The sequence below is a fragment of the Drosophila pseudoobscura genome, chromosome 4, assembly GCF_009870125.1.
Source record: "Drosophila pseudoobscura strain MV-25-SWS-2005 chromosome 4, UCI_Dpse_MV25, whole genome shotgun sequence".
In the NCBI taxonomy this organism is placed as follows: Eukaryota; Metazoa; Arthropoda; class Insecta; order Diptera; family Drosophilidae; genus Drosophila; species Drosophila pseudoobscura.
This window is the reverse complement of record NC_046681.1, coordinates 7638138-7652828: the sequence shown is the minus strand read 5'-3', so window position 1 is coordinate 7652828 and position 14691 is coordinate 7638138. Positions and strand designations below refer to the sequence as shown.

The 14691-nt window shown below is 51.1% G+C and overlaps 8 protein-coding genes across 9 annotated transcripts; 2 read left to right on the top strand and 6 right to left on the bottom strand.

The window, feature by feature from the left end:
- Positions 1–1860: 1860 nt before the first annotated feature.
- Positions 1861–3777, bottom strand: Cyp309a1 (Cytochrome P450 309a1). The gene is made up of 6 exons (XM_033381045.1): positions 3536–3777; positions 3129–3480; positions 2654–3073; positions 2466–2589; positions 2151–2414; positions 1861–2038 (listed from the first exon to the last, which is right to left on the bottom strand). The coding sequence occupies exons 1-6, from the start codon at positions 3733–3735 to the stop codon at positions 1878–1880; spliced, it is 1521 nt and encodes a 506-aa protein (XP_033236936.1). The 5' UTR covers positions 3736–3777; the 3' UTR covers positions 1861–1877.
- A 104-nt stretch (positions 3778–3881) lies between these two features.
- Cyp309a2 (Cytochrome P450 309a2) lies at positions 3882–6122 on the bottom strand. Of its 2 annotated transcripts, XM_033381046.1 has the most exons (6): positions 5777–6120; positions 5363–5714; positions 4881–5306; positions 4698–4821; positions 4376–4639; positions 3882–4318 (listed from the first exon to the last, which is right to left on the bottom strand). In XM_033381046.1, the coding sequence occupies exons 1-6, from the start codon at positions 6088–6090 to the stop codon at positions 4155–4157; spliced, it is 1644 nt and encodes a 547-aa protein (XP_033236937.1). In that variant the 5' UTR covers positions 6091–6120; the 3' UTR covers positions 3882–4154. The 2 variants fall into 2 exon arrangements, with proteins under 2 accessions (XP_033236937.1, XP_033236938.1); XM_033381047.1 differs by lacking the exons at positions 3882–4318; positions 4376–4639 and having other exon boundaries at positions 4877–5306; positions 5777–6122.
- Positions 6123–6987: 865 nt separating this feature from the next.
- Positions 6988–8237, bottom strand: Rad1 (Radiation insensitive 1). The gene is made up of 2 exons (XM_001355945.4): positions 8005–8237; positions 6988–7942 (listed from the first exon to the last, which is right to left on the bottom strand). The coding sequence occupies exons 1-2, from the start codon at positions 8095–8097 to the stop codon at positions 7220–7222; spliced, it is 816 nt and encodes a 271-aa protein (XP_001355981.2). The 5' UTR covers positions 8098–8237; the 3' UTR covers positions 6988–7219.
- Sws1 (SWIM domain containing Srs2 interacting protein 1) lies at positions 6988–8818 on the bottom strand. Its single transcript, XM_002133037.3, has 3 exons — positions 8581–8818; positions 8005–8520; positions 6988–7942 (listed from the first exon to the last, which is right to left on the bottom strand). Exons 1-2 carry the CDS (start codon positions 8684–8686, stop codon positions 8099–8101), a joined length of 528 nt encoding a protein of 175 aa, XP_002133073.2. The 5' UTR covers positions 8687–8818; the 3' UTR covers positions 6988–7942; positions 8005–8098.
- A 154-nt stretch (positions 8819–8972) lies between these two features.
- insv (insensitive) lies at positions 8973–10792 on the bottom strand. Its single transcript, XM_001355946.4, has 2 exons — positions 10317–10792; positions 8973–10250 (listed from the first exon to the last, which is right to left on the bottom strand). Exons 1-2 carry the CDS (start codon positions 10326–10328, stop codon positions 9132–9134), a joined length of 1131 nt encoding a protein of 376 aa, XP_001355982.3. The 5' UTR covers positions 10329–10792; the 3' UTR covers positions 8973–9131.
- Positions 10793–11360: 568 nt separating this feature from the next.
- Positions 11361–12785, top strand: Elba2 (Early boundary activity 2). Its single transcript, XM_001355947.3, has one exon. It carries the CDS (start codon positions 11547–11549, stop codon positions 12684–12686), a length of 1140 nt encoding a protein of 379 aa, XP_001355983.2. The 5' UTR covers positions 11361–11546; the 3' UTR covers positions 12687–12785.
- Positions 12786–12835: 50 nt separating this feature from the next.
- On the bottom strand, positions 12836–13709 carry ND-B17.2 (NADH dehydrogenase (ubiquinone) B17.2 subunit). The gene is made up of 5 exons (XM_001355948.4): positions 13574–13709; positions 13420–13515; positions 13187–13364; positions 13042–13126; positions 12836–12988 (listed from the first exon to the last, which is right to left on the bottom strand). The coding sequence occupies exons 2-5, from the start codon at positions 13512–13514 to the stop codon at positions 12918–12920; spliced, it is 429 nt and encodes a 142-aa protein (XP_001355984.1). The 5' UTR covers position 13515; positions 13574–13709; the 3' UTR covers positions 12836–12917.
- On the top strand, positions 13699–14606 carry Arpc5 (Actin-related protein 2/3 complex, subunit 5). Its single transcript, XM_001355949.4, has 2 exons — positions 13699–13985; positions 14046–14606. The coding sequence occupies exons 1-2, from the start codon at positions 13773–13775 to the stop codon at positions 14286–14288; spliced, it is 456 nt and encodes a 151-aa protein (XP_001355985.1). The 5' UTR covers positions 13699–13772; the 3' UTR covers positions 14289–14606.
- The last annotated feature ends 85 nt before the right edge of the window (positions 14607–14691 follow it).

The following is a 14691-nucleotide window of genomic DNA, read 5'->3' as shown; positions in this document are numbered from 1 at the left end:
AATTGTTGCTAATTCCATTACCCGTTTGCTGGCCTCCATTTTGTCTACCTCTGCGAGTGTCTCTCTCTGTGTCTCTGTCTCTCTGTGTCTCTGTGTCTGGGGGTCTCCGTCTGTGTTTGCACTGGTGTTTGTTTCTGTGTTTGTGGCCAAAGTGTTGCACCCAGCAGCCAGTCCAGAGCCAGCCGCTGGCAAATGGAACGTGCACAAATTAATGTTACGTTGACGCAATGTTGGCCAGGCTCTCGAGTGGCGTGACCCCAGCCCGGAGCCCGCTTCGAATTTGGCACATTGTTTGCCAGGGCGTGCAGGTTTGTCAAACGTGTCCGAGACGGGGCGTGGGGACGGGCCAAGGGCAGACCGAGCCTGGGCTTTGAGCTGGTAGGAGCCTCAACTGAATATCCTTGGCAATCGATTAGGCATACCGATTTATGGCCCCCATCTACCGGCATCTGCACTTAGCAAACGCTCATCCCCAAAAATGGTTGCGGCAAAGCATAAAATCCGATTTGAGGATTTACAATTTTTGCATCAGAGACTCTCAAATTAGAAGCCTTCGCCCCCCCTCGAAACCCCAAAACGGGTAAGCACATTAAATTTGTTTAGTATGTGCACTAAAGTATGCGCGACAGGGCATCAAGGGCTGCACACAAATGGTTATGGGAGCCCAAGTTGGGCGCCACCGGCTCCACCGTCTCCATTCAGTTAACGCGTCGCAGTGGCGTAGTTGGCACTTTTCTATTTATTTGCCCATTAACGCTCATTTGTGGTTATCAGGTAAATTGGATAAAAGCCAACGTAGCATGAAGCCAACCTTGCCTCACCCTCTGTGACCCGGTGCTGCGCCTCTGCCTGGGGCATGTCTCGCTTTTTGCTCCCCTGCTGCCACTGCTTATCTTCGAGTGTTGTTGCAACATGAAATGAAGGCTTTGCCATTGGCTTTGCTTCACCATGGAAATGCTCCTCCGAGTGTGCTCCTCCTTTACCGCTAACTGCGTCAGTCATTAACTTTTTACGACTGTTTTTCTGTCTTTTTTTTTCTCCTGTTTGATCGCGGCTTACCCCATGCCCCAGCGCCATTCAAAATTGAATTCAAATATTTGCGGTTGCAGAAACGAAACTTAATTTTTCCCGTATTTAATCCGCAATTTGTTTAGCCCCATAAATTTAGCGTCCCCCGTCCCCCACCCCCCTGGGAGGGCGCTTTCCTCTTCGACAGCAAAGCAGCCGCCGACCTTTATGCATTCGGTGTCCGAGGGAGATGGAGCCACATTTAAATGCGCCATGTTGCAAGCTCAAATGAAATTCTGTGGCAAAAAACAAAAAGAAGCGCTACAAAAATGCAAATAAAAAATGTACAAAAATATATATGCAAGGCCCACAACGGATGCGGGATACCTTTTCCGCGAAAAACATATCTACTCCTACGATTTGCGGCCCCAAGAAAATGCATAGCACTCGGTGGAAAGGGTATAGCCGGGGAGGGAGAGCCTGCAACACAATACTCAGGCACAGGCGGTGGCATTGTGGCTGGGGATCGGTGTCGTCGCTGTCCTTCGTCGACGTCCACTGCATGCGGTCGCTCAATATGAAAGGAATATGCAGTATAAAGGCTCAGTTCTGAGGGCGAGGGCTGAATAGGACAGTGGGTGGCACGGGCCGAGGTCTGTGGTCGGTTTGCGCTAAATTAAATTTCGACGCGGCTGGGCCCCAAAGCCCCCCACCCCCCACCCCACACACACACACACCCGAGCGCACATGCACTTGCTCGTATACAAATTACTATTTGTCGACAAAATATAGAGCAATATATGGCAACATCTGGCCAGTGTTGTGCAACACCGAGACACAAATGCGGGGGTATCTTTTTTTCTTCTTTATTATTTTTGCAATTTTGTATATTTCAGCTGCACATCGCCATTGAGGAATATACCCAGGCCGGTGTCTGCATCCATGGGAACCTTTGTGGTCTGCTCAACCTGGTACTGCGAGAGGATGTGCAGGATGGCCGTTTTGACGCTCAGTTGGCCAACACGCATGCCTGCAATGGTTACGAAACGCTTGTCAAAGAATATACCAAGAATATACCATAAGGAACCCCTTTTAAGGGCTTCAATGGAGTGTATGACCATCTTATGCCGTCCAATACCCACCTAGACAAATGCGGGGACCATCCCCAAAGGGCAGGTAACAGCCCCGTTTGGTCAGAACACTCGCCGCCCCATTCTCGAAGCGATCCGGCTGGAAGAGGCTTGCCTCCGGGTAGAAGGCGTCGTCGTGATGAAACTGGTAGGCGGGAATCATAACACTGGCGCCTGGCTCTATGTCCGCCACTTGGCCCTGGCCCAAATCCAGTTGGGTGGCCTTCGTGCAGATCCTCATGAAGAAGCCAATGGGCGTGGTCAGGCGCAGAGACTCTGAAAGGAAAAGTCAGAGACAACTCGTCGTTGGGCATGGGGCATATGTACCATTCAAGCACTGATCCAGATAGGGCAGGGCGTTCAGCTGCTCGTAGCTGAGGTGCTCGTCGGCGGCCAGCGCCTCCGCAAGTTCCGAGCGTAATTTTTCCTGCTCTTCGGGGTGCTCGCTCAGCTGATAAGATTCGGTGACGTTTTAGTGGGGGGGTTTCGATGGGAAATTGTGAAATTGTAGCTACCGTGTAGAGCATGTGATAGAGCACGGCGGCGGAGGTCTCGTAGCCGTCCAAGAGCACGGTCAGGGCGTGACCCACGGCGTCCGTGAGGGTGATGCCCCGCTGCTGGAGCTGGATCAGGTGCGACAGGTAGTCCGTGCGGTCCGAGCCACTGCCGCTGTGGCGCAGCCGGAGAGCATCGCGGGTGAGCTGCAGATAGAACTGTTCGGCCGTCTTGGTGAAGAACCGCATCTGCAGGACCTTGCGCAGGAACGGGGCCACCAGGGACTTGTTGAACCTGATGATCGACTTAAAGGCGTTGATGGTCCAGTCCGTGGAGGTCTTCTGGAAGGGACTCGTCTCTCCCACGGCGCCGGTCAGGGTGCCCGCGTCTATGCCCCAAATAAAGTCGGCCATCGTGTTGGCCGTAAAGCGATAGGCGAGCTAAAACCAGCAGAGATCAGTCTTTGGATCTGGAAATCCGGTGCTGATAACTCACGTCTCTGGTCTCGATGATGTCGCCCCTCTCTTGTCGCACCCGCTCGATGTACTCCAACAGCTTCTTCCCACTCTGCTCCCAGATCGTAAAGGCCATCTTCAGTTTATTGGGAGTGATTCCGCCCCCGCTCTCAGTGCGCCGTCGCTTCCAGTCATCGCCGGCGCTGAAGAAGGGCGATACCTGCACGAACCTATCGTCGGGATTGTGGCCCACAAAGCTGCTGGTTACGGTGTCCCGGAAGTGGCTGAACTTATCCACCAGGACCTCGTGGGCCAGGGCCGGGTCCAGCACCAGCAATTGGGGCTGGCGGGTGAGGAAAGTGCCCACCGCTCGGTGCTGGTCTTTGTACTTGCTGTGCGAGGTAAAGCCCATTAGAAACGGGTGGCGCAGGACTCGTCTCCACTCACTTGTACACCTCCTGGACGTCGAGTATGAGACTGCGGCTCTTGTCGGCCAGAACACCCGGATAGGTGCCCAGGATGGTCAGCGGCTCGGCTGTGAGCACGCCCCGCTTCTGCCAGTACTTGTGGTGCCAGGTCAAGTAGAAATAGACCGCGGCAAAGGCCACATGAACAGCGCCCAAGAGCAGACCGACCGTCGTCCACATGCTGAACAGATCCCCACGGAGAACGAATGGAAACTGTTTGTTTGTTGCCCAGATAACGCCGACCACAGCGTCATCCGGCGTATCTCTAATGGAAAAAAATCGGAATAATCGGTAATCTGACGTACTCGCAGCCATTACTGGCGTAATTTGTATTAAAAGTGCTATATTTTACAACTTTATAGGCCAGATACTGATAGCACTATCTCTTGGAGTCTGACGATAAGTAGGAGTGTGTTCTATATAAGAAATGTAAGGTAGGGTACGGAAATAGTATCTATCTTCACTGCATCGATAGCCCATGGTTTATTGGAAGTTACCAAACATTTTCTAGGGATTATGATGGGCTATAAGGTACGATTTAAGGCCCTAAATAGATAGAATATATAGAACGATTGTAAAGTATATTTAAACATAAAAATCTATCTAACAAAGCGTCTATACTCCAGATGAACATTCCCCTGGAGCACCACGCCGAAGCCAGCATCGCCATTGGGGACGAGTCTCTTCTTGCCGCGCACCACCTGAAAATCGCTGAGAATGTGGATCAGGGCGGACTTGAGAGTCAGCAGAGCCAAGCGCATGCCTACAGGAGATAGGGGACATGAGATAGAGGCATTGTGAGGCCCCCCTGAGAGCATACCCATGCAAATGCGAGGTCCATCGCTGAAGGGGAGAAAGACACCTTTGCGGATCAGCTCGAGATGAGCGGCATCATCGAATCGTTCCGGCTTGAACGTCTCCGGATCGGGGAAGTACTTTCTATCGTGGTGGAACTGATAGTTGGGTATCATGACGGTCATGCCCTCCTCCACTTCGAGTGTCTTTGATTCGTTGAGCTGAATTTGGGTGGCATTCGTGCAGACCTTGGTGTACTGCGGAATGAGGCTGCTAAGCCGCAGAGATTCTGCAGACGATCCAGATAAATACAATTACAAAGAGAGGGAGAGGCAGGGAGCACATACCATAGACCACCTGCTCCAGGTAGGGCAGGGCACACAGCTTCTCGAAGCCGAGACTCTTGTCGGCGTCGAGGCTCTGGAGGATTTCCATGCGCAGCTTCTGCTGGGCTGCCGGGTTCTCAGCCAGCTGAAAGGAGGCGAAAGTCAATGGCATAGGACTCGAATCGTTGTGTTGGCCTCACCCACATAGTACAGGGCGTGGAGGAGAGCCGTTCCAGTGGTGTCGTAGCCGTCTAGCATCACGGTCAGCGCATGCCCCACCAGATCATCGTGGGAGGCCTGCTTCTGTTCGCGCAGCTGCAGCAGATGAGAGAGATAGTCTGTGCGGGTGTTGTCATTGCCGGCACTGAGGCGCATGTCAATGGACTCCTTGGTTAGCCGAGAGAAAAACTCGTCCGTCTCTTTCGGGTAGAAGCGCAGGCGCAGCAGTAATCGGCTGAAAGGAGCCACAATCGAGGCCATGAATACGGATATCATATAGAAGGCATGGCTGGTCCACTTGCTGGCCATCTGCTGCACCTTGTTGGGGTGCTCCTGGGGCCGGCTCAGGGTCCCGGCATCGATGCCCCAAATAAAGTCGGCCATGACATGGGCCGTGTAGCGAAAGCAGAGCTGAAAAGGCAGACACATCGAATGGGTTCTTGAATGGGACAGCCTGCTGCACTCACATCTCTAGTCTCGAGGAGATTGTGGGGCGCCTTGATCCGATCCGTCATGTAGCTGGTCAGCATCCTGCCGCCCTCCTCCCAAATGGCATAGCCCTGCTTCAGGCGATGCCCCGATATCCCCGCCTGGGCGTCTGTGCGGAGGCTGCGCCAGGACTGGCCGGAGGCCCAGAAGGGATTGCGGCGCGCGTACTTGTCCCACCTGGCATGCCGCATATACGAGCTGGTCAGCGAGTCCTTGTAGCAGCGGAAATTCACCACCAGAATCTCGTGGGCCAGCTCCGGGTCGAGCACCAGGATCTGCGGCTGACGCGTCACAAACACCCCCACGGCCCGATGTTTTCCCTTGTATTTGCTTTGGAGGGTTACAGGGAACTCTTAGATGGACTGAAAACCAAAGCCAAAGGGCCAACTCACTCGTAAACCTTCTGCACATCCTCCACCAGATTGCTCGTCCTCGTCAGCAGTCCCGGATAGGTGCCCAACATGGTGAGCGGACGCGCCGTGACCAGGCCCCTCTTGCGCCAGAACCTGTGATGCCACGTGAGATACACGTAGAGGGGCAGCAGCAGCAGGTGCACCACGATCAGTCCCAGCGTCACTAAGATGTACATGTTGCCGCGATCCGCGTAGTTGGAGGCTCCCCGGACTCTCGGCCGGTACTGATCGACTCGACTCTGCCGCTCAGACCTCATCCAGCGCCGTCGTCGATCCGGGCTGCTAGTCTCCATGTAATCGTAGAAGACCGTCTAAAACGGGGTATGCGGAAGGGGGGATAAATATATACTATATATTGAAATATATTTAAATGCTATTGAGATGTTCTTAGACCGATATTTATAGATGACTTATCAGCACAGCCAGCTTTTGTGGGAGCCAACGACCCGGCCGATTGATGAACCCCCTGGTCAGTTTTCCAGCAGAATAAGCATTAATATGCACATTTTCGAACCAAGAAAATATTGTGAAATGACTATCGCTTAACATTGAAAGTAGATTAAAAGGCCCTTGCGCTGTGGCACGTTGTGGTGGCATGGCTGAGACATGGGGTGAAGCGATACTTGACACAGAAGCACGCAATATTCCTTGATCGTCTCCCGATAGGCATCTTCTCTCTGGTACGGAAAGACGTCTTCTTAATCCTTCTCCTTCGATAAAGCGACAGCCCTATTTCGTTATTTATTATATTTAGAATAGCTCTTTTTAGTTCCAAATTGAGTAGTTTTTGAAACCATGCAAATAGGTCGATCCTTTGTCATCAAAGAGCAACAATGTCATCCGATTATGAACCTTTTTGGCTATGTTTTGATTGAGTTTTCTATAAGAAACTAGACTTCACAGCGCCATTGATAATTTGGCTACCGAATGTGGTAAAAATCGCATGATCTAATCATAAAGTAGATATTTTGCTCTATGCTTTGCATCGGAACCGCCCCTAGTATTGTTAACAAGAGCTCTTCCCTTCAATATCCATGGAGCCGCCTACCATCCTACTTTCGGAGTGTTGCTCGATATAGGACTAACTCTATTGGATCGGTCTGATAGTCTTCTGCTTTCGTAAAGCCAAGTTTGAGATATGGATACGTTTATGATCAGGTTAGTGGCAAAAGAACACCTAAGACTGTGGACGCCAATAATTCCAATATATTTTATGTAATAGTACGAGTAGAACAGAAAATGTTCAAAGAATACTCTTAAAGGACATCTTAAGCTATGAATAAATATGAAAATGAGCTTAATTATAAGTGTATGCTATTCCTGAGTGGCATTTCGACCTCTGACATAATAAACTGTTGTTTTCAAGGAGGTTTGGGTATTAGGAACACCCTAGAAGAGGTATACATATCCTGCTCATCGATTCTAGTCGATACCATTAAGCAAGGGCACGACATAAAACTGCACAAAGATTTCCTCCTGACCCTCTCCCTGCATCACGAGATGCAGCTCCAGTAGGCCGAGGGTATTCGTTTTGATGGACACCTTTGTGGCCGCCTGCATGGCCTTGTTCGTGAGCCGTATCTGCTGGCTCTTGTATCGGGCCACCAAAGTCTGGGGGCAGTTGAACATCATCATCATGGGGCTGGTTTTGGCCACCTCAACGCTGAACACCGCCTGCATGATGCCGATGGTGGTAATTTTGAAGTGCGGCCGATCGGGCGAAGTGATGAACTCGAATTCCTCCGCCGACTTCTCCAGTTCATGGAAGATCTTGGACAAGTTTGGACCGCGCACGAAAATCGTGTTCAGGTCCGAGTCTTTTAGGTTCAAATCGTACTCGATGGGCTCCTCGGAGTCCATGGTCTTGATGGCGCACTCTGTGCTCACATCTTCGTCGTCGTACGGGTACAGAATTATCTTCAGGGGGTCGCCCTGGTCCTTGTACAGCATCCGGACGCTGCAATCGGCCGTCCCAAATAGGTTCAGACACTCCGAGAGGGCGTTCATTTTCAGGCCAAAGCTCTGAAAGTCCTGCACATGGAACTCCGTGAAGGCAGCTGGGGGCATAAAGAGAGTGGCTTGGATCGACCTGCCCTGCTCCACTGTGATGCGCAGTCCCTCGTCGGAGACTTGAAGCATGGCATACTGTGGGTGACAAAAGAATTTAAGGCAACAACTATCTCGAGCAAAGCAGGGGGAGGGCTTACATCGTTAAAGCATATTGATTTGATGGCGGCGTTGAAGGTCTTCACGTGATCCAAGCGACTTACAAATTTGTAGTCCTCCAAATGGTCCTCCATTCTAGTCTAGGTAGATGGAGCTGCGCAGGGCCCTAAACTCTTCATCAGCGACTGCCTGTTCCGCAGGATGCTGCAGCAATTGATGCAGCTTAAGGGCCAAAACGTGCGGGCAGGTGTACGAAACCCTGCTGGCGTCGCTCCAGCCGTCCAGTGTGGTGGTTATGTCCCTTGGCAGGTCGTGGTACAGCACTCCGCTGGGCAGCTGCAGGACATGGCTTTGGAAGAAGTCGCACTTGCAGTAGTTATTCCCTGGGATCACTCGGTAATAAAGCGTTCCTTTGTGGAGTTCCGCAACGCACTGTTTTCGATTGTTTTTGGAATAGTAGTAGATGAAGCTATATCTGTCCAGCAGGTGCAAGGATCGCTCCACCAGCTCTGCTCCCAGCAATTGCGATAGGTGGTAGAACAACTGCTTTCGGTCCTCTGCAAGGGATATGTTTTATAATTGAAAGGGTTTCAAATTGCTTGTGCAGGAAAATTCACCTTTCGAGAGGCCGCAACTGTGGGATTTGTCTTGGTAGTTCTTGAAGATGAGATCCACTACTTCAGGGAGGAAACTGTCTGTTAAAGTTGCTAATTCCACCGCCATTCAACCGCTAAAGCTTTCATTTTCATTAAGAAATCTAAGTAAATCAGAAGAAACGAAGGCCGCAAGCAAAGCGCCAAAAACATGAGCGTAAACAGCTGACTGCCGGTGAAACGGTATTGCAACGCTAAGAAAAAAATACTAGATTGCCTTTGAGCTGGTCACTCTAACAAATTTTAACTTTTGGCGCCATTCCAGAAAAATGTTGCTTGCAAACAAAAATCTATAAAAACTTTCTCCCAATCTTATTAGACCCCCCTCTCCGCCTTGGTCAAAATTAAGCACACGATTTTGGTTCAGATTGGAAAAATATCTTCGAGATCTGTAAAATAGCCTACATGTATTGAAGTAGTGTATAATCCGTTAAATAATAAACTTAATCTATGGTGAATAACTTTGTGTTTGGGGTTGTTCCTTTCGGTGCTCCATGCGTAACATAAAAACTAAACTAAACCATGTTCTCCTTCCCGTTGACCCCGCTGGTGCGACGCTTGCCGTTCTGGATCTTCAGCATTTTGTTCTCGTCCGCGCACTTTGTGGTGATGGCATTGCGGACCTCCTTCTCGCTGGCGTTGCATTTGTGGGTGACGGCGAAGATAATGTCCTGGATCTTGGCGGGGTCCAGCATCTGCTTGAGCGGCTTCGGCTGGTCCCTGAAGGCGGGCGAGGGCTTCCCCGTCATCGAGTGGGTGGCCAAGGTTTCGCGGTCGAAGATTGTCACGAGCAGCTTGCGGGTGGCAAGGGAGCAGGCCGTCCAGTTGATGTTCTCGAACACGCTGGCCGGAACACAGGTGTTGTTCGGCCCCAGGGAGATCATCACGTTGTCATTGGACTGGCCGTTGCTGGGATCGCTGGTTCTGGGCTTCAGCTTCAAGGGCAGCTTGGGTTTTGTCTTCGGAGACGGGGTCTCCTGCACCTGGATCTCCTGCAGCTTACGCCGCTTGATGAACTGCAAGGGCGCGGTCTCCTGCTGTCTGGACAGTTCTCGCTTGATGTCTCTGTTCAGTATTTGGGGCGAGGGCTGTGTCTGATTCTGGCTGTCCGTCCCAATGCACATTTCGAGGCGATCCGAGTCGGAGGAGGAGCTCAGGCTGTTGAGACTCTCTGCTGCGAGGCGAATCTCAATGGCGTCGGCGTCGTCCGATGCCGAAATGATCTTGTAGTCCAGCACCTCGGTCCGCTGCTGCTGCGAGCCTTGGACGGGGGCACAGATCACCGAGCTGGGCGGCGTCAGGATCTGGTGGCTTGGATAGACGGGCGGCGTTGGGGACGCAGCATCCGCCACTCCCAACGACTGTTGCATGCGCGCCGAGGTGGCATGGATCTGGGAGAGCAGATCCGTGTGCTCCTTCAGCTTGTTCTCCAGGTAGCGCACCTTTTCGAGCAGCACACGGTTCTCGGCATCCATATTGGAGTCGATGTTGACGCTGCGCAGCACCTCGAAGTCGTCGCTGTTGGTCTGGGACCAGGCATTCAGCATCAGTGGCTCCTCCCGTCCGCGATTCTTCTTCTCGTCGTGCACACTGACAAAGTGCGACCCGTTGGCGCTCACGACGCGTTTGTATACCTGCAAGGAGTCATCAGGGTCAGCACTGTTCCTGATCTGGTTTGTGTAGCCAGAAGAGGCACTTACGTTCGAATCCATTGCGTTTTGGTTGGTTTGGTTCCAGTTGAGCCGTGTGTCTGGTGTTCTGGTGTTCTCCTCGCCGGATCAGCGTCAAATGAGCGCAAAAGACGGAAAAATTGGCGGCAGAATGTCAGAGAATGCTACGCGAAAAGCAGACTGCAGGCTCTAGGCTCTCGGGGTAGGTTTTTAATAAACAATGGATTCCAACTACAGTAAGCTACCTGGAGCGCCGCATACACACAGGCACAGGAACAGGCGCACGCACACGCACACGACGGCAAAACTGCATTTGTACCATGTATGTACATGTGTAGGGGCTGCGCTTGACGGTGCTGGAATCTCTCCCTTGTTCTGGTCCCTGGCTTCCCTTCACTTTCTATTCAATATTCTATTCTATTTCCCAACTAGCCGGCCCAGCTGTCGCCTGTCGCTCTGTCCCTCTCGTTCGTGTTGTCTTTCATATGTTTCGCGCGGGAACAAGCCGCTGCCCTGCGAACGGCGGCAGAGTTGTATTTCGCAACATCAGGGATGGAGCGAAACCATGCCGCTCTGCAGACGTTATTTAAATTGCAACTAAAGTGCATTTAAATAGGATATTATTTCCAAAGAGTTTTCCCAAGAATCCAAAAAATACAATAAAATTTGTTTTGTAACAAACCGGTTTTGAGGCTCATTGAAATTCGTTGGAATCCGAACCGAATGCAATGGGACCACTACCAATAAACAATTTCCTTTAAGAATAGGCATACACACACACACACGCACGCGCGGGACTTATATGATCCTCTCTGATAGGAAACACACCCTTAAATTCTATACCGACTTTTCTGGTATTGGCACTGATATTAATATACATAAAAAACCATCAATTATACGGTCAGGTAGGTGGATATTCAAGATGGTATTCCACTCCCAAAGGCGTTGAACAAATTTCGACCACACAAAATATTTAAGTAAACCCAAACTTAAACGGTTATAAGTTATTATATGCTGCCTTTAAAAATCGTTCGAAAATCTTAGCTATATGTCTGCCCATGATCCTTGGTCTTCAGCCCTAAAAACGTACAGGTAGAGCTGCCATCTGCTGAAAAGGAATGCCGTTAATCCAAGATCATAAAATACAAAAAAAAGAATTCAGAGCTTAAGAATTTTCGCAAATAAATTTAGAAATCGCAGTGCAGCTGCACATTCGCAAAACCCAAGGAATATTTCTACCTGTTGAAGAAATTTGAGGGAATGGCGGCCGGCGGGACCTACTCGAGCGATCACGTATCTAACCCTACAAATAGCGAGGAAAATGAGATTTGCATGTCAGTAGAGCCGCATCCACTTGCCGCAGCGCACTTTCAACCGCAGACATCGTTTCGACTGCCACCTGTACAGTATTCGCATCCGTATCACCAGTATCTGAGCCAGTTTGCACCCACGTTTGTGCCCTACTACCAACGACTGCTCACGCGTCCGATCGTGAAGCTGGAGGAGATGGACATTGAGAACTACATCAACTGCGAGGTGGCGGCGCAGCGCACCACACTCATGCGACAGACAGCTCTCAGGCCTTTGGGCCAGCACCAGCCAATGGTGGAGCCCAAAAAGGGGCATACGCAAGGCCCTCAGAAGATGCTTTCGAAACAGACCAAGGTGATCCCACAGGCCAGCCGTCGTATTATTGATGCCAAACTAATGGCCATGACCACGGCAAGCGGCAGTATACTGAACATGCAGACCGCCATGGAGCCGCTGCCACCCGTCGAGGACTCGTTCAGGCAGCAGGTGGCCAAGGTCCAGAAGAGCCAGCATCACTACGAGCAGCTGTTCGGCAGGCTCACAACCATGCTGCAGACGCTGAATCAGCGCTACGACAAGGAATGCGAAGACGTGCCGGCTCCACCCTCGAAGCGACCACGCCGCTTGTCCACCAGCTCGGCCGAGTCCCACCTGCAGGACACCACGTCTGACCACGAGCGGGAGAGCCTGGTTCAATACCCGCAGCGTGTTAAGGGCAACGACGGCAGCTATGTGTACGTCCTGGGGCCGAACGGCACGCAGATCAGTGCCCATCAGTACGGGGAAGTCTTCTGGACAAGCGCTCCGGTGGCCACCCGCTCCCTGTTGGGTGTTGTCTTCAGCAGCGACGAGCTGGCCACGCACACGCTGACGGGCAAGCCCTCGCCCGCTTTTTACGGCCGCGAGAGACCGCCCAAACTGCAACTGGATCAGCAAAAGGTGGACGACATTGTGGAGTGCGTCGTGAACCGCACGGGCGGCAAGGAGCGCATCATTCGAGCCACCATCACCACGAAGTGTGCCGACACGGCCAAGAAGTACAAGCGCCGGGCCAAGAAGGCGCTTAAAATCAAAGAGGAACCCTTCTAGATTGCCCCTCGGGCACCATTAACAATAAGTAACGAGTGGCTAGATATGGTCCAGTCATAATTATAGGTACATACAATAAAATAATCCTTGATCTGCGTATAAAAACGTCTACGACTCATTTCCCTTCGAGGGTACGACTTACATACAAATAAGTTAACAAATTGAATTTTATTAACATAATTGCAGCCATTTGCACTCGAATTTTAATATTATTGTAAAGCTATTGAACTCCTATTGTTTCTTCGCTGAGGGATCCCAGGCCTCCACCTTGGGGGGAGTGGTGGTGTAGGGCATATAGGCCTCTGCAAGAGACGCATTTCAAACAAAAGTTGAAAGGAGCCGCGCATGTACTTACCCTTGGTACCGGAAAGGTTCTCGCTGTGATCCGCAATCCACTTGTATTTGGGTCTGCAGCCATCGCGAATTGGTGGAAGATCGGTCTGCAGGAAGAGTTAAGAGTAAGCGTTAAGAGCAAACAGAAGATGTAGCTATTGCCATACCTTATAGTGCATCCATCCGTACCACTCGGCGGGAATCTGGGAGCCATCGTAGTCCATGTTCACATGGGGAGTGAACTCAACCCAGCGATTACGTCCGTAAAAGTAGTACGGGTTCTCGAAGTACTTGTTGCCGTACTTGTCGATGCCCACCAGGGTGCCGATCTTCAGATCATCGTTTCTGCAAAACAATATGGAATTGCTGCTGCAACAACTTATATAAGAACAGGACTCACCTGTACAGCTTCAGGTAGGCCTGCTTCAGGCCGCCACACTCCTGGACGATCTGGAAAAGCTTGGTCAGCCGATTGAGGCCCAGGAACTTTGCCATGCTGTGCGGAAAGCTAGTGTTTTACCAAATTTATTAATTTTGTCTCTACGAAAACTCACTTGAAACAACAACAAAGTAAATCTGCAGTGTGGCCAGATGCGGAGGTTGCCTGTGGCGCTGTTCAACACTAAGAAATACTAGGAAAAATACTAAAAATTTTGTGTGCATGTGGCAGCCCTGTCTTCACATCTGTTCGCCGCTTGTCTTCTTCGTGATTCATTTTCCCTGCCCTGCAAAGAAAAGTAAAGAACGTAAAAAATGGCAAAGAACACCTCGAGCAGTGCGTTCCGTAAAATCGATGTGGATCAGTACAATGAGGACAACTTCAGGGAGGACGACGGCGTGGACAGCGCCGCAGTCGGGCCGGACGAGACCGAAATCACAACGCTATTGACGCAGGGAAAGGTGGTCGAGGCGTTGCTCAGTGCTCTCCAGAACGCTCCGTTGCGCTGTAAAAACCAGATTGTGAAGGTAAGCAGGTGCATAATCGGCTCGAGCGAGGCGTAATCATTGTACTACCTTCGCTTCCAGGACCACGCCCTGAACATTACGCTGCGGGTGCTCTTATCAATCAAGTCCACACAAATCGACCAGGCCATTGATACGGTTGACCAGAACGATCTGATCGATGTGCTGATGAAGTACATATACCGCGGCTTCGAAATACCCTCGGAGGGCTCCAGCGGGCATCTGTTGCAGTGGCACGAGAAGGCGTTCGCCAAGGGGGGCGTGGGCTGCATAGTCCGTGTGCTCTCCGACACGAACCGCGCCTAAGGGCGCCCAGCAGCCGCAACAGCAGGAAAACCAAAGGCTGGCTCTGGCTTCATTCCCCTATTTATACGACCCAAAAACACATACACGAACACACAGCGCGGAGCATTTAATCAACGCAACGTTTAGTCATAACTGGAACGCGGGCCGCAACTGCCGCACCAGCGTATCGCACCGTGGACACCCACTATAGGATGCCGTCAAGGAAATGCCACACCTGAGCTGAGCCCCCCTATCATTTTGCCGCAATACAAATGACGTTTTCCAAATTAGATTTTAACTGGTATTCAAGTATTAAAGATTTTATTATAAAAGATGAAACAGCCACTCGGCGGAGTATGGATTTGAAATGGAAAAGCCGCCACTGCTGCCACACACCTGCTCAGCTCATGAGATCCCATGTAAA